The sequence below is a fragment of the Podarcis bocagei genome, assembly GCF_964188305.1.
Source record: "Podarcis bocagei genome assembly, chromosome: 1".
Lineage (NCBI taxonomy): Eukaryota > Metazoa > Chordata > Lepidosauria > Squamata > Lacertidae > Podarcis > Podarcis bocagei.
Genome location: NC_138125.1, coordinates 138,642,146 through 138,664,720, shown reverse-complemented (window position 1 = coordinate 138,664,720; position 22,575 = coordinate 138,642,146). Strand labels below are relative to the sequence as shown.

The 22,575-nt window shown below is 44.7% G+C and overlaps 1 protein-coding gene across 5 annotated transcripts in view; it reads right to left on the bottom strand.

The window, feature by feature from the left end:
- Positions 1-22,372, bottom strand: part of FN1 (fibronectin 1) — a 77,076-nt gene extending 54,704 nt beyond the window's left edge. For 2 of the 5 annotated variants that reach the window (XM_081191188.1, XM_081191189.1), the window contains exons 1-10: positions 22,192-22,371; positions 19,627-19,755; positions 17,657-17,794; positions 15,701-15,832; positions 14,893-15,030; positions 10,902-11,060; positions 9,140-9,331; positions 8,466-8,645; positions 2,391-2,567; positions 1,716-1,868 (exon numbers count right to left, since the gene is read on the bottom strand). In XM_081191188.1, coding sequence (XP_081047314.1) covers positions 1,716-1,868; positions 2,391-2,567; positions 8,466-8,645; positions 9,140-9,331; positions 10,902-11,060; positions 14,893-15,030; positions 15,701-15,832; positions 17,657-17,794; positions 19,627-19,755; positions 22,192-22,330 — 1,537 coding nt within the window. In that variant the 5' untranslated portion in view covers positions 22,331-22,371. Of the gene's footprint in view, positions 1-1,715; positions 1,869-2,390; positions 2,568-8,465; positions 8,646-9,139; positions 9,332-10,901; positions 11,061-14,892; positions 15,031-15,700; positions 15,833-17,656; positions 17,795-19,626; positions 19,756-22,191 lie in introns of all 5 variants that reach the window. The other 3 variants (XM_081191187.1, XM_081191190.1, XM_081191191.1) reach the window with 3 other exon arrangements.
- Between the last annotated feature and the right edge of the window lie 203 nt (positions 22,373-22,575).

The following is a 22,575-nucleotide window of genomic DNA, read 5'->3' as shown; positions in this document are numbered from 1 at the left end:
AGTCTGGGATTGGTGTCTACATGGTACCAAAAGGGTAGATACAGGAGATCCTATACTAAAGCACCTGAGATTCTGTTTATGCAAATTAGTATGCATGCATTTCATCTGCTTTATCCCATTTCAAAGGGGATGTAGTATATTTACTCAGCAATTCTTTTCTTTTTTCAAGGTCAGAAGTCTGAATGCTGGCTTTGGGCACCATCCAGCATTGGAGTACAAAGCAGCATTTGCGAAGCCACAAGATCAGCCTGAGATCTCAAATTGCTTGCGGTGCGTATGGCAAAGCAGCAGAGAAATGAGTGCAGGCCCACTGCCATGCCATATTGTGGAGCTGCTGCAATTTACACCATCCCAGCAGACTGGCAGAGGACCACCAGCGTCACCTAAACTTCCACCCCTTCATGGTGGAGCCAGTTTGGCACTGCCTTGTGCTGACCATCAGATTTCCAAGCCCAGCCTCACGCTCTCCTGTGGGCAACCGCAAGGAGACAAAAATGGTCTGTACCAGGCCTCAAATGCACAAATGGTAAAGAAGGATTCAAGAAGTTTGTGTGTGAGATTTTTGTCTCAGAGCAAATGTCTATGTGTCTCTAGCAATTTTCAGGAACTGAAATTTTCCCCCAGAGACTACTACGCTCCTCATAAGATTTCGCTCAGGAGAGCAAAGAGCCTTGCCCATTATTACTCATAGCTGCACTAAATGCCCTGAGTTTTGCAGGGATTGCCTCAATTCCCAATGAAGCCAATGGAATAATACGATCTAGAGATTAATAAAGAATCAAGAGAGCTTTATCAGATCTGAAGAAAAGCAATGACAAACCTAGACAGCATCTTAAAAAGCAGAGACATCACCAGAGACATCACCTTGCCGACAAAAGTCCATATAGTTAAAGCTCTGGTTTTCCCAGTAGTGATGCATGGAATGAGAGCTGGACCATAAAGAAGGCTGATTGCTGAAGTATTGATGCTTTTGAATGATGGTGCTGGAGGAGACTCTTGAGAGTCCCATGGACTGCAAGAAGATCAAACCTATCCATTCTGAAGGAAATCAGCCCTGAGTGCTCACTGGAAGGACAGATCCTGAAGCTGAGGCTCCAAGACTTTGGCCACCTCATGAGAAGAGAAGACTCCCTGGAAAAGACCCTGATGTTGGGAAAGAAAAGGGGACAACAAGGAGAAGGGGACGACAGAGGACGAGATGGTTGGACAGTGTTCTCGAAGCTTTTGTTGTTGTTGCTTTAGTTGTGTCCAACTCTTCGTGACCCCATGGACCACAGCACGCCAGGCACTCCTGCCTTCCACTGCCTCCCGCAGTTCGGTCAAACTATGCTGGTTCTCGAAGCTACCTATCTTTAAAAGACATCTGAAGGCAGCCCTGCTTAGAGAAGTTTTTAATATTTAATGCTGTACTGTTTTTAACACTTGATTGGGAGCCGCCCAGGGTGGCTGGGGAAACTCAGCCAGATGGGCGGGGTATAAATAATAAATTATTATTATTACCAACACAAGTTTCACCAAACTGTGGGAGGCAGTGGAAGACAGGTCACAAAGAGTCAGACATGTCTTAATGACTAAACAACAACAACAACAAAATCATATCTGAAGATTACGTACCCCCTTGCACCCACATCATATGACCACTCTAATTAATCCTTGTCATACAGACGGCAAATGACCGTATCAAGTTGAGCATACAAGCAGAAATGGGCAAATACCTCTAAGCTGAGAATAAGCAATGCAGGTCCACTCTCCACGCCCATTTCCCATACAAGTGCACCTCATCATATGGCCCATGTCATGCTGTTTGTCCCACTGGTCTCCAACACGGTACATGACTCCATCATTGGTGGTACAGATTTCCTCATGAGCTGTTCAAGGAATAACAAAGAGTGAGGTTTGTTTGTTGGGGACTATGTTTGTGTACGCCATGCTTCATATTAAGCAAAGTACAGTGGCAACCTTCTTTTTTGAACAATTTCAAACAATTTTGTTAAAATATTTGAACAAATTTTCATTCTGTCTTACTGATTCCATAAGAGTTTTGATATCAATGTGTTTGCTAAAGTTGTAATGTAAAACTATTTCAGCAACGCATATCAAATGAGATTAATTTACATTGGGAGGGGGATGCAATTTGGAATTTGAAGCTACTGCTGAAGCTTGCACTCTTATTTTGAATTAAGGAAAAGATGCATTCCCACAAGGTTCTAGATTCCAGAATGGAATATTGGCTGAATATGATTGAGGCTAATATTTATAGACAGCTGCTGAGGCTTAATTAGTGATCTTTCAGCATCACATAGACAAAATTCTTTCACAATCTGCAAAGAATTAGAGCACCAGTCAAACATCTTAGTACTGGACTCTCACTAAATATATGTTCAACATACCTGCCATGGGACAAAATCCAAATTTTTGATCAGCGTCATAGTTTGGGGTGGTTCCACACCACTTCATACTGTCTCTCCGTCCCTCAGAAGTGCAGTCAGTGTAATTCTGGTTGTTGTAGAGGAAGGGGAAGTGGCACAGGGCACCATTGGAGTTACCACCACGTGTCTGAACCAAGACTGAAAGACAGAAATAGCCATTCATGGAAGTGGACATTGCAAAGCCTTATCTTGACTTCTTAGCATGACTGCCATTCACAGAGACCCATCTCCATAACATCACAATATTCAGGATAGTGGTGTTTTTGATATGTCACTTCAGAGTATGCAATTTGCTGCAATACAGAGTCTTTGCTCTTAAGAAAGCTCGATTTGAATTCCAGCTCAGCAGGGCATTCCTTACAGAGTCCTAATCCTACACAAGCTCAAAAAACCTATACAGAGTTACCCTCAACCAAGCACATGTCCAATTATTATGCCCATCACTTTATTAGTTATAATAATAATAATAATAATTTTTATTTATACCCCGCCCTCCCCAGCCAAGGCCGGGCTCAGAGCGGCTTACAAGCAATAATAAAAACAAGATGAGTGATTACAACTTAAAAACAAAAATAAAATACAACATTAAAATAATGGAACATTAAAATATTAAAATGGAGCCTCATTGCAGGAGAAGGGAAAGAAAAAAGAAAAAGGGGGCGGAGGGAATCAAATTGGCTCCAATTCAAAGGCCAGGCGGAACAACTCTGTCTTACAGGCCCTGCGGAAAGAGATCAGATCCTGCAGGGCCCTGGTCTCATGAGACAGAGCGTTCCACCAAGTTGGGGCCAGTGCTGAAAAGGCCCTGGCTCTGGTTGAAGCCAATCTAACTTCCTTAGGGCCTGGGACCACTAGGGTGTTGTTATTTATGGACCTTGAGGCTCTCCGTGGGGCATACCAGGCGAGGCGGTCCCGTAGGTACGAGGGTCCTAGGCCGTGAAGGGCTTTAAAGGTCAAAAGCAGCACCTTAAATCTGACCCTGTACTCCACCGGGAGCCAGTGCAGCTTGAAAAGCACTGGATGAATATGCTCCCATGGCAGAGACCCTGTGAGGAGCCTCGCTGCAGCATTCTGTACCCGCTGGAGTTTCTGGGACAGCTTCAAGGGCAGCCCCGCGTAGAGCGAGTTACAGTAGTCAAGCCTGGAGATGACTGTTGCATGGATCACTGTGGCCAGGTCGGGGCGGGAAAGGTAAGGGACCAACTGCTTGGTGCGGCGAAGGTGGAAAAATGTCGCCTTGGCTGTTGCTGTGACTTGCGCCTCCATGGAAAGGGAGGCGTCAAGGATTACACCCAAACTCTTAACGGAAGGCAATGGCACTAATTGGGCCCCCGCAAGAGAAGGGAGTTGGTCCCTCATCCCCATGCTATCCCGACCTAGCCATAGGACCTCTGTCTTCGAAGGATTTAGTTTCAATCGGCTCCCACGAAACCATCCAGCCACAGCTTCCAAGCATCTGGTCAGTGTGTAAGGGGCCGAGTTGGTGTGGCCATCCATCAGTAGATAGAGCTGAGTGTCATCAGCATATTGATGACAGCCCAGCCCAAAGCTCCGGATAATCTGGGCAAGAGGGCGCATAAAGATGTTAAAAAGCATTGGGGAGAGAATTGCGCCCTGCGGCACTCCACACACCAAGGAGTGGCGTGACGACATTTCCCTCCCTAGTGCCACCCTCTGTCCCCGACCAGAGATAAAAGAGCACAACCAGTTACGGGCTATGCCCTGTATCCCCACGTCTGCAAGGCGATGGTCCAGAAGATCATGATCGACCATGTCAAAGGCTGCTGACAAATCTAAAAGGATCAGCAGTCCTGACCCGCCTCGATCCAGTTGTCTACGAATATCATCTGTTAGGGCAACCAGAGCCGTCTCCGTCCCAAAACCAGGACGGAAACCGGACTGAAATGGATCTAATGCCGATGTTTCCTCCAGAAACCTACCAAGCTGTTCAGCAACCGCTCTCTCAATTACCTTACCCAGGTATGGAAGATTTGAAACTGGGCGGTAATTGGATAGGTCTAAGGGATCTAATGAAGTTTTCTTTAAGAGTGGACGCACCACTGCTTCCTTCAGTTCCCCTGGGAATGTCCCCGTGTCAAGGGACAAATTGATAATTTCAACCAGGGGGGTCCGCGCAACATCTGGACACTCCCTAATCAGCCAAGACGGGCACGGATCAAGGAGGCAGGTGGTGGGCCTACCAACTTGGAGGAATCTATCCACATCAGTAGGGAGTATCCGATCGAAATGGTCCAACACTGGACCTGAAGTGTTATGTGATTAAGTTATGTTCTTTCTGAAGAAAAAAATAATAAAATATTAAAATAAATTTGCGAGAAGACTTCATGTATCTTCAGCCACAGCCTTTGGTTCCAACACAGGATTGTTGTGAGGGTGAATGGAATAAACTTGCAAAGCATCTAACCAATATGGTCTACACTCTTGTTAAGTTGCAAAAGCAGTGCTCCACAAATGGTTTTCTTCACCATCTCAAAAAAAGTTCCTGGCGAATGTGAAAACCAAACTCTGGTCTCAAGAGTTGAAGCCAGATATGACTCCTGCTCACCCAAGAATTGTGAATCTAATACAGTCATCATTTTCATTCCCTGATGCTTCAGAAATGCAGCTGATCCTCAGGCTTTTTTTAAAACAGGGCCTCATCTATGCTCTAATCTAGAGACTGGGCGGGAAAGATAAAGACACATCGCTGGAGCACTGGGAAACCGGAGCAGAAGATGTTCACTAAGAGACATCTCTCTGCTCTTTTAATTTTTGAATTTTTCAAATTTTACAAAACAATAAAAAAACCAACGCAAAGTACATATCCTTTGACTTCCCTCCCACCCCTTTGTGGGTCCTTATGTTATAATTATCCCCCCTGCATCTCCTTTATACTTCCAATTTTTACTAATCCTTAATTATTCCTTATTTCAATTCTTTAGCTACAAGTTTACATCAAACCTGCTAATGAATTTAATTGTTTGCAATAATTTTTCAAATTTTTGAAATAAACTATATATTTTCCCCATTTATTAAAAGTTAACTCTTCCTGGTTTTTAATTCTTCCCATGAGTTTTGCCATTTCGGCACAGTCTATTAATTTTATCTGCCACTGCTCCTTGGTTGGGGCTGTATAACATCTCTCTGTTCTTAATCATTTAAATAAAGGAGAGGGAGAGGGAGATAGAGGGCTATTTTAAGTTGGAGGCAATGGGAGGTCTTAACTCACTGACTTTACAGCTTCATCATAGTGCAGAAGTAGCTGCTAGGGCAGGGCAGGGACAAATTTACTCAAATCCTGGAAAATCAGTGGGATGGTGGGCAGATTGCCTGAGAGCAGAACCACTCTCTAAGCCTTTAAATAAGACCTTAACTTATATCCCTAATTACAACCCAATGGTTTAAAATAGCCAGTAAGACTAGGCAAATGCTTGTGTGGTTCTATTTTAATTATTCTTTCCCCTCTTCCATGTGGACCTTGACATGGTAACATTATAATCAATGCCACTCCCAGTTGCTAAAGGAAGCTCATTCTTTAAAAAGATCAAAGTGGGATAAAAGTAGGTGCAGCATGAAAGTAATGCCCCAATTCCTGGCCACAGAGTAGGCAGGCACATGAGAACTTGATTGTATTGAGTCCGGTATGTTGTTGTTAGCAGCTGTTGTTACTTTTGGAAATGAAAGTGATGAACAAACATTAAGTAAACAAAGGAATGAAACTCAGAAATGATGGGGCAGCAGCGCTTACCTGACCACTGGTTGGTTGTATTGCTGCTGCTTGCTGAGATGGAGGTTGAGGAGGAAGACCCAATTGCACTGGTGGAAGCACTGGACTGGTTTCGCTGGTGCATTTGCACCATGCCAGGCTTGCCTGCTACCTCACTCCTCTCCCTCCCAGTAAGCAGCTGACCACTGGTCCTGTCAGTCTTGCGTGCCACCAGCTATTGCAGTTCTTGTTACTAGAAAGCATCAGCTGAGCTCTAATGCTTCCAGGGTTTTTTATTGCAACTAAAAGAGCTAGGAATATACTCATTTGAAGTAAGGAGGCAGATTACTAGCGATCCAAAGTAATTATTAGATTATGCACTGGAGAACACATTTTACACAGATCATGACATTTACAAACTTTGATTTTGATTAACAGTGCAATCACATCAGGTCTCCCTTTCATGTGATCTTTTAACCAGTGTGCTTATTTATTTATTTAGGTATTCTATTCCTTTCCTGCCTTTCCTCCAGGGAGCTTAAAGTGATGAATATGGGTCTTCTCCCTGCTTCCTGCCCCTTATTCTTACAAACCTGCAAGGCAGTGAGCTGACAATGTTTCAAGGTCATTCAGAGAGCTTCATGGTCAAGTGCATATTGGAACTGTGGTGTCACCAGTGCTAGTGCAATATTCTATAAACACTTGTGCACCTTGATAGCCTGTAATGGGGGACTGGAAACTGGAAGCTATAGCAAATTACACCAGCTCAGCTTCATTAACAATGGAAATAAAAAATGGAAGAAAGACACATTGTGGAGCAGCACCGGCACATTAGCAAACAAGATCAATTAACTGAGAACCCTAAAATCTGGGGAGAAATTCAGATAAGGAGACTCCAGCTGGCATCCTTTATCTGAAGCACTTTTGCACTGGGTGCATTTCTTTCGTATAATGGACAAATGAATTGTTTAAAAGCATTAACATCATTTGGACAGGCAGCTTCTGGCTTGGTATGATAAAGCTAGTAGCTCCACTCCCTGCTGCACTATTTCGCTCTACAGGCAGATCCCTGCTTTAATGCAAATTTCCCTCCCCATCTCAGAGGCAAAATGCTTTGGGGTGGGGGGTGGGGGGAAAGGCCACATAAGACTCAGGTTCTGTTTGCTGCTATATATGGCAACCTGGCTGCAGATTCAAGATCTAAGGAGTGACATCAGAGCATTGCACTGATCATACTCATGAGGCATCTTTCCCCTCAAGCCTAATATGGACATAGGTCTTAGTGGAATTTGAAAAAAGAAAAAGAAGCCAGTCAGACAACTACAGAGAAAGGGCCCTGGATCAAGGATGCAGAGCTCTATTCCGAGTATCAGCTCCACGTCTACCCAATCTCCTTCCCCTACAAGACTAGAAGGAGCAAACTGCCATCGTAGGGGCTGGGGTATTCTTTGGGAGGGGAGGGTTGCTGCTGTTGGTCTCTTGTATCTTTACTTTTGAATTTGTTGTGATTTATGCGGAAATTGTTCGGCTTGGTTTTGTATTTGTTAGTGTTTTATTTATTGTTTATAATTACATTTTATGTTGTAGTTATGTAATTTTATGTTGTAAGTGGCCCTGAGCATGGTATGAACTGTGAAAAGGTAGCATACAAATATACGTAACTGCACATGCACATATATCCTAACTTCACATACTACTTCTTGTGCATTTCCAGGAACCAGCTGATGAGACACAGGGCAGAAGCACATGAGTGAAATTAGAGAGTAATTTCCAAGCATTCCTTAGCCAATCATTCCTAAGAAGAATTTTCCAACCCAATCTCTGGAAGTGCAGTTTTCCCAAGAAGAAACCAGTTGTGAACCTGAGTGGCGGATTCATTTATTTAGATTTACATTCTCTTCAGACTATGGTCTGAGTGCCAGTAAACTGGTGAGTCATGTTACTGTTAATTCCAGTCTTATAAAATGGAAACATGCAGAATAAATAACCTGCCTGTGGCTATTTGGCAAGGACAAGAGATTTGAACCTAGGTTTCTGGTGTAGAAAAATATTTTCTCTATGGCACTGAACTGGTTCTATTATGAGGTCATTATGATTCAAATCCTACTTCTCATCCCACTCTACCAACACCCACCAGACTTTTATATTCTGTATTTCTTGCAGCTGTGTCTTCCTCCATCCTCACAAGTCACGTTAGGGAAAAACAGTCGGTTACTGAATTCAGTGGAGCAATGGCAAATTTCAGTTAATGGGTCTGTGCCTCCGTGGACAGTGCTAGCCTCCCAAAACCTTATTTCTCCCAAGTATGTATTCCTTTTAAAGAATTTTACCATTTTGTTCTGTGCAGAAAGAGTATTTCTTGTCCTGATCGAAGTCTGAGGTGGTGCTGCACCAGAGAGTTCCATCAGTTCGGCCTTCAGAAGTGCAGGAGTAGAAAGTCCTCCCATTATAGGTGAATGGCAAGACACAAGGCTCCCCATTGGCGTTGCCACCGTAGGTTTGGGTCACAGCTTTAGAAACAAAACTTTGCATCATTATCCTATCATCTAATCACAAGTACAATGCAATGCAATGTCTTCCTTAACAGTGAGCTTTTTTCTCCTTTTCCCTTTTCCCTACAGCTTGAAGCTATCATAACTTACTCTACAGCACCATCCAACTGTTGTATTCAATGCTCTTGTATTCAATGCTCTCTCTCTGAGGAGAGATGTTGAATGGGGAGACTTGCTTCTCTAAACTATGATCACATCGTAGCAATAAGTGTTACATGGTGACACACATGGTGACTCAGGCATAGTAGTCAAAGGAGATCAAAGAAACAGGCATGGCACCTCAGTACCTTTACATGATCCAGTTGAGTCCTACTGCGGTCGGTAGCAGTGAAACAGCTAAGGTGTGATCCATTCTCCTAAGGTGCGCCAATCTTTGAAAGACCTACCTCAATCAAACCTAGCCCCTACCATTAGTCTCAAGTATCCCTAAGTGAACTTGAAATGCCTCGTACCTGTTTCCTGGCAGCTGACTCCATTGCCCAGACAAGTACACAGCATATGCTGGCTCCCCTGTGTCTTCAGCCATTGCATCCCCCAAGAGTAGACCATGCCATTGTCAGTCATGCAGTGCCCATAGGGAGTAGGCTGGGACTGAGGTTGGTAGAGCGCCGTTCGCACATCTGTGATGGTAGCAGACGCAGTTCCTTCAGAGGAAAGTGTGATAGCAATTAAACCCTGCAGCTCACATTGCATAAAGCCAGGGCTGTCCCTTGATTAAATCACCTTTGCCAGTTAATTATCCCCTTTGAGTCACTTAATCAACCAATTAAAGTTTCATTAAATCTGCAAAATTTGAAATGAGGAAATAAAAGTCATTAACTGTTCAGCCTATTTTGTTTTTAGAACACGTTAAAGAAAAAGTAAAGGCTTCTCCTCCCCAGCTTGTGGTATTCAGAGGCACATTTGCTTCTATTCCTGTGTCCAACTTCCTTGCTGGAACAGACCAAGGGTTCTTATCTTCTATGTATTTTGGGAAATGGTTTGCTCATTTGTTCTGTGTGTTCAAATGCCTCTCCAGTTATATCCCATGAGGGTTCTCACTTTTCATCAATGTTGGGACCCCGGCTGTTGTTCTGAATCAATATGGCGGTCCAAAATGTGACTTTGGCACAATGAGTTCAAAATGTGCCAATTTGGAGACCACTGAAAATATTGTTGCCCAGTTTGGTGGTACAGTTCCAACCTGCGCATCCGCCTCTTGAGACATCATTGCCAAACTTGGCACAAGGGTTTCCAAAGAGAAGGAGGTGGTCTTTATCTATGTTTGCAGGCCGGGTGCCATTTTTTAATCAAGCTGGTGGACCAAATGAACCCAAATTAATCATTAGTTCTTCCATCCCTAAAAAATTATTCAGGGCAAGGTCACGTGGTCAGAGTCCTGGATTGGTGTGTGGGTGTATGTATGTGCACACAGCCCAAACTCTCACAAATTACACTATCAATTTAAAAGTCATCATATGTTTGGGTTTCTTTGAATACCTGGGCCGCTCCAGGAACTCCCTGCTAGTAGTTTATATACAGTGTAACAGAGGACAGCCATGGCACCTGAAAAGCCCATAGGCTTTGTAATCTTCCAGCCCCCATCCCCACTCCTGCTACACACAGTCTGCAATTATTAAGAGAACAGGTGCCACCGCCTCCTACTGCTCCTCCCTTCTATACACAATCCTAGCTTAACCGACTTCTTCCCACAAGTAAAGGTAGAAGGTAAAGGACCCTGGACAGTTAAGTCCAGTCAAAGGTGACTCTGGGTTTGCAGCGCTCATCTCACTGTCAGGCTGAGGGAGCCGGCGTTTGTCCACAGACGGCTTTCCAGGTCATGTGGCCAGCAGGACTAAACCACCTCTGGTGCAATGGAACACCATGATGAAAACCAGAGCACATGGAAACGCCATTTACCTTCCCATCACAGCGGTACCTATTTATCTACTTGTACTGGCGTGCTTTTGAACTGCTAGGTTGGTCGAAGCTGGGAGAGAACAATAGAAGCTCACTCCGTCATGGAGATTTGAACTGCCGACCTTCCGATCGACAAGCCCAAGAGGCTCAGTGGTTTAGACCACCCGCGTCCCTCTAAGTCCCACAAATAGAACAAGGACTCTTTTGTGAGAGGCTGAGGAAGGCGTAGGAAGAGGCAGGAAAAAGAAGCAAATCAGTTACAGCACCAATGTGATGCATTTAGATTTCATGATCATATCCAGGTTGATCACCTACCTATGCCTGTGGTTTGGAGAGATGAATGCCTCTCGCACTTCCATTCCCCTCTGCCATTCCCTGTGCAGATGCACTGAAGTAGATTCCCTCTGTTGTCTTTCTTACTCCAGGTATCTCCAATTCTGTAAGATGTTCTGGTGTCCTGATCATTGCACCTGTCTGTAAAGGAAATGAAAACACACAATGGGGAAATGAAGCCCTTGCCATTTCAGCAGCCCGTGTGCTACAGATACCTTGATCCACTTGGACTGGTAAAAACATTTGATTTTTTTTCACACAGTCATTGATCTGTCATACAGATTGATCTAATTAAACACCAACAGTCTATTTTAGTTGCCAAGAATCAAGCGGAATTTATTTTTCTACTACTTTGAAAAATTTACATGCTAGTTAACAACGGATTGAGATAAATCACTATTTTGATTTTGCAATTATAGGATTAAAACAGAGAGATGAGTCAGTTGCCCAGTGACAGTTGTGGATTTTTTATCAAAGCCCATATGAGCAACTTCAACAGCCTGCTGCAGTTTGGACAATTATGAGAGGATAAATCCTGCCATCCAGATACACAGGCAACCCTCCCAGTAATGGCAAACATATGTATGAGACTATTAAAAATATACCTTAGGGCCAAAGAGGGGCATACTCTGCCCCTGGTCATGTACACTGGAAAACATACCTCCTGTGCCCTAGGAAGCAAGTGCCCAAGGAAGATACAAACTGGTCCATCCCTTGGTCAGTGAATAAATATTCTGTTCCAATGCTTGCCTTCCTCTACTCTCCTCCCGCCACATGCTGATAGCTTCAAGTCTTTCTCCTGCACGCATTACCACACTCACCGCACCTCTCTGTGCAAGCACACATCACCATTCATGCAGCTGCTTTCCCTGAAACAAAGTGGCACCAGGAAGTTCCTGCCCGCTGTGCCTGACAGCTGAAACCCACCCTTGAGAAATGCAGGGTCATGGGGTGGGCACCCTCTGGAGATACTAGGGCTGGGTAGAAGAAAACCTCTGAATCACTCCAAATGGTTTCTCAGCTGTTGCACTTTGGCCACAAAAACCAACATGTGGGAAATACTTGAGAAAACCATGAGATCAGATTGACAGAATACCATGGCCTAGCAAGGAAACTGGTCTGTGGTTTTATACATCAAGTTCATGTGTGTGAATGGAATCCTGGGAAAGCACTTTTCAAAACATTCAGAGCTGGGAAACAAGGAAACTTCTGTGGGAATAAAACATGGTGGTTTGTTCTAAGAGGCTTGCTCATTTACAAGGAGATCTCCATCCTTGGGTGGCCAGCAGCTGCATGCTTCATAAAAAGGCCAGAAAAGCTTCAATAAAACTAAGCTTTCTAACCGTACATTCCATCGGAAGTATGTTATATTGAGCTCAGTGGGGCTCACTCCCCAGAACTGGTGCCTGAATTTGGGGGGATCCCCCAAAATGACTACAACAGTGTGGCAAAATGAGAACAGAGGCTATGTTATTGTGGATGGTGGAGCAACTCCATAACAACACACAGAAAGGGCTTAAGTCCACAGATCTGGTTATCAACATAGACCAGGAATCAAAATGCCAATCCATCCATATAAACAAACCCAATGCCATCTGCAAGCAGCTCTTCCACATGCCATATAAGGATGGGGTCCATTTTCCAGCCTGTGGGAGACATTCCCTCAACAGCAAACTTTCTGGGGACTACACAGCAGCGGTGGGCTGGCCAGAGGCAAAAATGGACAGTGCAACGGATGTAACCCTTAGTTTTGTACAACAAGCTACATGCCAACCACCAAAGTCAGGCATTTCTACAACTCCTCTACAATCGCTCGGTATCTCAACCTCCATCCAAGAAATCAAGAGCCATTATCACAGCTAAAGCCAGGCAAAAAAGTGGTCAAAGGCAGCATGGAGCTGGGCCAGTGAGGTATGTGGTCTGGGGAAGTCCCCAAAGCCACATACTGAGGCCCCAAGAGCCACACTGGGCCTCTGAGCCAGAGGTTCCTCATGCCTGCTATATAAACCCAAGAATTCGCCTGCCTACGAGGAACAGTCACTGCCTACTCCATAGGGCTATTGAGATAATCTATGGGGCAACACTGTAAAACCTGTGATTATTAGCAAAGATGTATCTACCATTTGTACTGAATCCGTTGTTTCCATTTTAGATTTGTAGAAGATGCTTCATTAACTTTTTGAAAAATACTGAAACTTTCTGTTCTCTCTTACAGCAACCCGTCGTAGAAAAATCATGATAGACAAATCATGTCATGAAACAAATTATATCAATGTCAAATAATTGGATCATGTCTTTTTACTGGTACTTGCAAACATTATACCTCCTGGTCTTCCCCATTTTGTAATGCATATGTATTGTCACCACAAGTCAGACTGCAATTACAAATGAAAGGTTGTCTTCCAGGGCTTTAAAGTTTAATCTTGTATGAACGTAAAAACATAAGACCAGGTCAATGGCCCGTCTAGTCCAGCGTCCTGTTCTCACCGTGGTCCTCCAGATGCCTGAGGGGAGCCTACAAGCAGGACCTGTGGAGAAGAGCACTCTTCCCACCTGTGGTTTCCAGCATCTGGTATTCAGAAGTATCATTGCCATGGAGGCAGAGCAAACCTACTTTGAGGGTTTGGGCATTATTAACTATTGTTTATGTTAGTAAAAAGCCATGACTTTGCCTCACCAATTAAAAACTAAAAGAAGCTATCTCAAAACCTACCAGACACAAGGTTTAGGAGACCAGATGTTTCCAAAGTCAGATTATATGGGTTTTACATTCAGTCAGTGATCTCACTTTTAAGTGGCTTTTTTTTTAAAGGAAAAAAAAGAAAAATATGGAAGCTTTTCTTGTAAACATTTCACTGGTTCAAACTCCAGAATAAAAATGCTTCCTATGTATGCCAATGGCTCCATCACCTATACATGGGATTCCCCCCACCTCACGGTAACTGCTCCATTTCAGAGCTGTTAATACAGAAGACTGCATATCTACAATGCTTGAGTAGCAGGCAGTTCACTGTTTTGGTTATCTTTCAAATTCCAGTTCTAATCACAATGTGTCCTCAGATAAGTTAACTTAAGTAACTGCATGGAAGGAAAAGTACCCATTCCCTCAGTCCTCAACCTGCCCCACACTGTTTAGGAGGCCCCCTCACCACCACCACGTGGAACAGGTACTGGGGAAGAGGGACACAGGTGGCTGGTGCAGAGAAAGGCCAGGAAACTTTCCTTCAATGAACTTCCTCACTCTCAATTATTCCAGGTTCCAAGGCAGTGCCTTCCTAGTAAATTCCAATGAAGACAAAACCACAATTTCCAACCAATGGTTTCCTGTAGATACTTTTAGGTTTGTGGCAAAAATAATTGATGCAGCACTAAATTATCTGTCGGTAATTCTTAGTGTATCTGGGAAACAGCATTAGGAGAACACTCTAGCTGCTTCTGAAGTTCACAAGTCTATCTCCAGTTTCTCTAAAAGAGAAAGGACTGGTTACAGCTTTCCTGATCAAATTTTACAATATTCCAATATTCCAAGACCAAAGCGCGAGCAGGAAAATTACCCTGAGGACAATTAGTGTGAATGAAAGGTGTTACATTAAAAGATAAAGCATGATTAGCACTTCATCCACAGTCTTATGTACACTTAAGAGCCACAGGACACAGCAGGACACATGGTAAACATGCACAAGATTGCACTGGTGTAGCACAATCCTACTCATGTTTACTTAGAAGCAAGCCCCAGTATGTTCAATATGGCTTACTCCCAAGTAAGTGTGTGCTTAGTCTTGCAGCCTGTGCATTCCACTTAATACTTTACAGCAGGTGTGGAGGACCTCCACACCTTTGCCGCCCCCAAATACTGCTGGACTACAACTCCCATCTTCCCTACTGGCCATGCCGTTCAGAGCTAATGGGAGCTGGACTATCACAAAAATCATACTGGTGCATGGCCACCATTCTGCCTTAAGGTGATACTTACTTCTGGAAGTGCAGGTAATGCGTCCACTGCCTTCTCCTAAGCAAGTACAATCCACCATCATCCATCCCTGATAGGGCTTCTCCCAGATCTCTCCAACAACATAGGAAGTCCCAGCAGCATTATCGTAGCACCGCTCAGCTACAGAAAAATATTTGTGAAAGATACTTTGGTTATTAAAGTTCTTCAGTCAAAAGATGAAACAAGATTTCTTAACTGAGGAGGGGAAGGAGAAATTGCTTCCATTATCTCCTTCCAAACTGCACTAATAGGTGAAGTGAAAAAACAGAATGTTGATATCTAGAAAATATGTCAAACATGAAGTCCAGTTCTCACTACAGTGTTCACCTTTCACTTCAGACTTCATGTGCAGGAATCACATGAATGAATCCTTTTCCATACAAAGAAAAAGTAATGCTCTGAAGTAGCTTGAATGCTATATTCATTTTCTATGTGGCAGGAATTGTTTTGTATTCGATAGCATTCAATCATGACTCTCCCCAGATTCAGGATGACCGCCTGAGTGAGAAATAGGCCCAATCGCCATACCAGCTACATTAAGTGATTTCCATATATAACAGCCTAAGGATGTTAGAACATACTCAAAGCACTAAAATAGGGAGGACAAATAGATATGTGTGTGTACACACACATACACACACATTTATCTTTGAAAGAAAGTATCCTGTCAAAGAATCAAGAGGCCAACATCTACCTCAAACCATTGCCATAAAGAGCTTTGTTTACTGAATCTGAAGCACCTGCAGATCCATATTTGATAACTCAGGAACAAACATAAACCAATACATACCAACTGGTTTGCAAGTCCATTCGCCCTTCCCATTGCCAAGACACACACATTCCAACATGTAGCCCCCTGTCTCATGAGGCCTTCTCCAGGTATCCCCAATCTTGTAAGACTGACCTCCTTCATGACAGCGATCTGTAAAAATTGCACATAGAATTAGACAGAACTCCTTTATACCAAGACACTGGATTGGTCCATCCAGTCCAGCAATGTCTACTCTGCCTAGTGGCAACTCTCCAAGTTTCTAGGCAATTATGTTTTCCAACCTTACTACCTAAGACCTTTCTAACTAGTTCTGCATGCAAAGCACATGCAGGGGCAGAGGAAGGGGGTACAGTGGGGGCAGGCCGCTCCGGGTGTCTTCGCTGAAGGGGGTGACATTCAGCATGCCCGCAACTCCCAAGCCATCGGGGGAAGGGGGGAGCTGTGCTGCTTTGCCGGAGGCATTCCCCTCTTCCCCTTTCATTTTGACAGCTGGGGGAGGCTTGGGAGTCACGGGCGGGCGGCGTGCTGAATGTCTGCCATTGGTGGCTCACTCCGCCCCTGGCTGCAGAGCACACGCAGCGCTCCGTGCACCCGAGCGGCTATCCCATGCCTGGGAGGGCACCCTTCACACTGCGCCCCCCTTGGGAGGGTGCCCGCCCTGGGCAGGGTGGGCATATGCTCCAACGCTGAGCAGATGCCCTACCATTGAAAGATGGCTCCTCCCCATAGATGAGCAGAAGCATCAGTGACTCCCTAGAATCCTGTATCCAATTCAGTTGCCCTGCAGACCAGTGTGAGGTGTTATATAAAGCAGCCATTTTCCTCAACAGTCCTACCAGGCAGTCCTTCTTAGAGGAACAGTCTGAGCTCTTTTCCAAAATGGGCAACAGAAATAAGCATCACTTAAGTTGAAGAAATGTCTAATGACCACAACTTGGCAAATTCCTGTAATATCAGAAATGTCTTATGTTTCAATCTGGAAAACCTTACATTTGTAGTAGAGATTGCTGTGTTGCCAATTAACACTGCAGGTTCTTTATAGGATCTTTGGTAGACAATATGTAAAAGGGGGGGGGGGTTATTTGAACAGAATATGAAAACCTCCTCAAACAGCAACAACAAAAAACTCTCAAACAGTAAACCTTCTCAAACAGCAATAAAAACCCTCTTACACTGATAAATGACCCCAAAGAAACTATTCCCCCACAGGTCTTCACCCACATACACCACCCAATTCAATTCTATGGAGTGTTTGGTCCGTCATCCTCTCAGATCACGTTGGCCTGCACCATTCGCACCTGCCGCAACCAGGCCGATTGGGGCTCCCAATCTGGGCACTCAGCCCCAGTTGGGTCACCCTCTAGGGCAGAAGTGCTCCTGCGAGGACTCACAGGAAGGGTTGACTACACAAGGCCAAACCTACACCTCCTCGATCTTCTTGCACATTTTCCACTACAGAGAATCTCTCTGCTCTTGGTTTTTTTATGCATGTTACATTACAGTGAAATTTATGGTTCAAATTCTTTGCACCAAATGGAAATGAAAGCTAATCATTTGATAGAAAGAATACCTATAAGTATCCACTAAAAAGAAATAATTGACTCAATAAATATTTTCTTTTATGTATATCAACAAATAAAAACACTTATTCATAAAGTTTGCATGTCATAAAGGCAAGTTGCTTCTCTTTACATAGTAGTTATAATCATGAATAACTCCTTATTCTGATATTGGGGTAGACAATGGAAACCTTGTGGCTTCTCTATAGCATTCACATGCTAAGTTCCTGACTGAACTGTGAATTTTTCCACTGAGAAAATTCCTTACCGACTTGTGACATTGTTTGCTATTCCTGCAATTTGGTGGTGGGCAATGGTGGACTTCTGTAATGCCCCAACAGTGTCAGTAAATGTCTTGAGCACATAAGACATTTGCCTTTGAGCACCTAGGCACCTCTCCATCTCCAATACGTACTTGCAATAGTGCAGCTGATTCTACCACGGCCAGCCCCAATGCAAGTACAGTCCCAGATCATGGAGTCCTTCGGTCGTTCATAAGTCTCCCCGACTCGATATGTAGCTCCAGTGTATTTGTCAAAGCAGGTTTCTTCCGCTGAGTGGGAAGGAAAGAGTAGATCACCATAGCAGAATATGTAGCAGGCAGGTTCATATCCCCCTCCCCAACCATTCAAATTGTCGTGCATAAAGGGATCAGGGGTGGTGACTGGGTCACCTAGGAGGCGAGACAGGCAGAAAAGTCTCTGGCTGCACTTGGCTCGCTTCTTAGATCCTAGAGGGCCTAAGACAGAAAGAGCAAAAGAAGGGAGCCCTAGAAACACACAAGTTGGGTCAGAGAAGGAAATCTGTATGGTGGAGTGAAAGGGAAGAAGAACAGGGAGGGAATGGGCAGAGATCAAAGCAGGGCCCACCCACAAGTGAAGTTCACATCTTGATTTGAATGACTCAGCCCACCTCAGGTCCCCCGTGGCATAAGATGCGATCTCATGGACTAGGAGTCCTTCTTTACTAGTAATATCCCCTAGGTTTTCTTGCAAGAGAGGCCATGCATTCCTCATTGCCATGGTTTGTACTGTCCTGGTTGCTCTTAAAAAGTGCATAGCCATCACTCCATTAGGGAGAGCTTCTTGAGCTCCAGCTAATCTGCTTTCTGGCTGTAGCTAATATGCATGCTGCTCCTCAACTTCCCCTTCTTGACTGCTTTTTACCCCTCCTGCCAATCTTATCCCCAAAATAAAAAAGCCTGACTCAGCTTTAACACTTTGCCATCTATTCCACACTGTGTGCGCCCCCCCCCCAAGTTCCTTCTAGTTTAATACTATCATTTCAAGTGTCCTCTTGCACACAGTGTAACCAAAGCACCTGACACCTGCATTCCTAAGAGGAACCCAGCTGGATCAGACCAAGAGTTTGCTGTTCCAGAACCCCGTTTCTCTCCATGTCCAGTCAGAAGCTTCCAAGAAGCTGTCCAAAAGGGCACAAAGGCCCAACAAGCCCTCTCCCATTGCCTGTCTCTAGAATCTGGTCTGCAAAAGTAGACTGCTTCTGAATCTGGAGGCTCAATTTAGTGACCACAGATATTAGCCACTGATAGACTTGTCTTTCCTTCCCCTTTAAAGCCAAGTAAGCCAATCCACACGTTTAAGGCAAAGGTGGCACCAACACCAACTCCTGGAGAGAGCCTGCCCATCCCCACAAAGCTTTTTCTGCAACTGAACGCTAAGCATTTCCAGGCTACGCTTCTGGAGACTCCTCAGACAATGAGGCCCAAAGTGTTCTGTGTGCCCTAGAACATCTTCTACAGCCCTTGCTGAGAGCGGCAGGGAAAGGAACATTCTCTGTTGACCATGCAGAGATTCCCTGGCAGACACATCATTGTAAGAGAGGGTTTGCTGCCTGTAATTCGTTTGAAAATCGCTTCACTAGCAGCAGTGCAGAGCACAAAATGTGGTTGGCCAGAAGACTTCCACATGACAATAGACAGGAGAAGCAAAGATACACTCACATAGGGTTGCCATATTTCAAAAAGTAAAAACCAAGACACCCCTTAAAATTGCTGAGCTTTCTTTTATGAAAACGCAAAAAACCTGATTTTCCAACTGACTTGCCTAAGATCCAGGACAAAGTGCCACCTTGCCTTTTGGAATTTCCCCCGGACATCAATTCCGCCTTTGAAATCCCAGTTATGTCTGGGAAAATCTGGAGGTATGGCAGTCCTACACTCAGAGGTATCAAAGCCAAACAAGGTTGTGGGGAGGATAGTCAAGAAGTAAAATGAGTTAAGAACAGGCTACCTTTAAAGATACTTTCAGACAAAGTAGCTCTGTTTATCTCAACATCTTTTGTTTTGAAAAAATGTCTAGTTTCCCCAGAATATTGTTTTTGTAGGAGTGGTGGTGGTAGTAGTAATAGGAATCTTCTGCTTACCCTCAGGCTTGCTTTCGCAGTTGAACCCTCTGCTCCCTCCATAACAGGTACAGACCAGAATTTTCCCCAGGTAAATGCGCTCCCATTGCTGGTTTATCTGATAGTGCTGCCCATTATCATAGCAGCCAGCTGAAAAAGAAAGAGGAGTCTTCAATTACATTCATTTGTCTGGACCACAAATGGTTCTCCAAGCAAGGGGGAGATGTATGTGCAAGGGGGTGGGGCGGATCTTAGCTTCGGCATGCATGGAATATACATTAGCTCCAGAGGCTGCATTCCTTTTGCATCCTGAAACCTCAGTGAGAGGATGAAGGTTTTTAGGTGCATGATAATCAGCGCTCGGCTTGAATTTAAAACGATTTTGTCTGTCTCTTTTCCACCATGTTTCAAACTGAACCACGGGAGGTTTCAAATTCTGAAGCAATGCATTAACAGATGGAAAAGATTGCTCAGCTAGGAGGCCTGATCCAAATTTTCATGCAAGACAATGGAAAGACCCCAGTGCAGTTGGACAAAACTCTAAGACTCTCTCTCCTAGGCAGGCGTGTCTTTGCCAAGACACAGTCCAGTCCTCCAGTTCCAAGCATTTTCCTCACTTTTAGTTTTACATTAAAAGCACTGACACTTCCTAGGGTAGAGTGACACTTTTTTCAAATAACTTTTATTAAAATGAAAAACAAATGTTACATCCTGCATTTAACTTGTAAAACGTAATTTGTGGCATTCTAACAAACTCACTGCCTTAAAGGCTGCTTTTCTAACCAGAAGAAGAAAATCCATAAGGAACAATTATTTGATTTCTGAGGGAAGCATTATAACAGCAAGCCGGATATTACAGATATTTAAGCCTATCAACTAAACAGCGTGGATACAGTGGTACCTCGAGTTAAGAACTTAATTCGTTCCGGAGGTCCGTTCTTAACCTGAAACTGTTCTTAACCTGAAGCACCACTTTAGCTAATTGGGCCTCCCGCCACCGCCACGTGATTTCTATTCTCATCCTGAAGCAAAGTTCTTAACCCAAGGTACTATTTCTGGGTTAGCAGAGTCTGTAACCTGAAGCGTATGTAACCCGAGGTACCACTGTAGTTCCTTTCCATTTCATGCAGAAACACTGTTTGGCTGAGCAGCTGCAGACTTTGCTTCTTGAAAGTTTTGGACATTTGCCCCACAGACCAACACACCTGCAGTGGACCCTTATCTTTGAGGAAGTAACCTTGCTTGGTGTCCTTTCATGAGAAAACAGACCCAAACAGAAATTTATGGATTTCACAGTGGCCTCTCTTCTCTCTAAGCATTTATTACTGTGTAGTTCAATAGCTTTATGGGCTGCATGAGTAGTTGGCTTAGGCTCCTAGATAGCTTGGAGCCTTTATTTAGCCATCTACTGTCCTGTTTAATTGTTGTAGCAAACAATTAATATGCACTCTTGTGTTCAGGAAGTGCGTGAATTTAAAAAATGGGAAACTTGAGTTAAATCAACACAGTGCAAATCTAAACATGTTTACTCAGAGACTCCCTTTAAGATCAATGATATTTAACTTTAGCTTTCTGACTTAAGTGGACCTGGGTCTTGTCATGGCCTGGAGAGGAGCCTGTCTGCAAGCCCTGTTTATACCAGGAGGCAAAAATGAGGGGTGCAAATATAATAAGCCTCCTGGTATATAAGGGTTTGCCTCCTGCTAATGAGGTTATGGGTAAATTCTATTCACCCTATTTCCCTAGAACGAGTATTTCATGTTTAACAGACTGGAGTGCCAGAAAACATTCCCCTCACATCCACCTCCTTGAAAGCTTTTTCTCCCACTTCTGATGGTTTTAAGTAGAAGGACTTTGGCAAATGTCTCAATTCTTTAGGCAGAAGCAAATATTTCAGGATTCTGAAAACCCCATGTGTTGAATTCCGCACACACACACACACACACACTGCACAATTACTTTTAAAGCAATAAGAAAACAGGTAGGGAGTTGGGCAAGAGTATCCTTCCCCAACCTGGTGCCCTCCAGATGTTTCAGACTGCAAGGGGACTTTTGAGAGCACAAGGTTGGGGGGAGGGCTGAGGGAGAGGAACAGGAAGACTTCCAGATCAATTCACACCTCTGCTCAAAGCACAATAGGATTGCCAGATGTCTCTTCTCTGAAAGGACCCTCCATTATTCAGCAACACCCCAGACCCTACCGATATTTTTAAAAATAGCCAGAGCCCCATGCAAGGTACTGGATGCGTCTTGCTTGAGACGCTAAACATCAGGATTTAATTAATTTTTTTAAAACAACACCAACTAATACTGCAATTCAGTGAGTTCACTGGAGCTCACTCCCAGGTAATCCATTACAGGATTGCAAGTTTACAGGATGGGAGGATGGGATAAGGAACTTTGGGAGCGCATTTGGCCCAGGCAGACTTCCTGGGCTCTCCCGAGTTTCTTAAACCCTGAGGGAGAAACGGGTGTAAAACAGAGAGACCCTGGCAGGAGTTTCTGTCTCCTTCCCCCGCCTCAGATTTGGAGGCGTCCCGGTCCTGGCCCCGCGGGCTCTACCCTGGCCCCCCTCGGAGCACTCACGCTTGCTCTGGCCGGCCGGCACCGGGGGCTGGACGATGTGCTGGGCTTGCCTGCGGGTCTTCTCGGTGCTCTGGACTCCGGCCCCCCAGGAGAGGCTCAGCAGCACGAGCAGCAGCCGGCGGGACGGGCTGCCGGGCATCTTCGCGATCTGATGGGGGGAAGCAGAGCGACCTCGGAGAAAGCGCCTCTTCCTTGCGCGCCTTGCTGCTCGCCCCTCTGGCCGCTCGGGCTGCCTCTTGCTCCGACCTTGCAGTTGGCGAGAAGGGCAGCGCGCTGGGTCCCGGCGGGCTTATATGGAGGTCCTGGCGCCGGAGACCCCGCGCGGGGAAGGGGGGGCGAGGAGGAGCCGCCGGGACACCCCTTCGGAAGGGCCAGCCGCTCGCT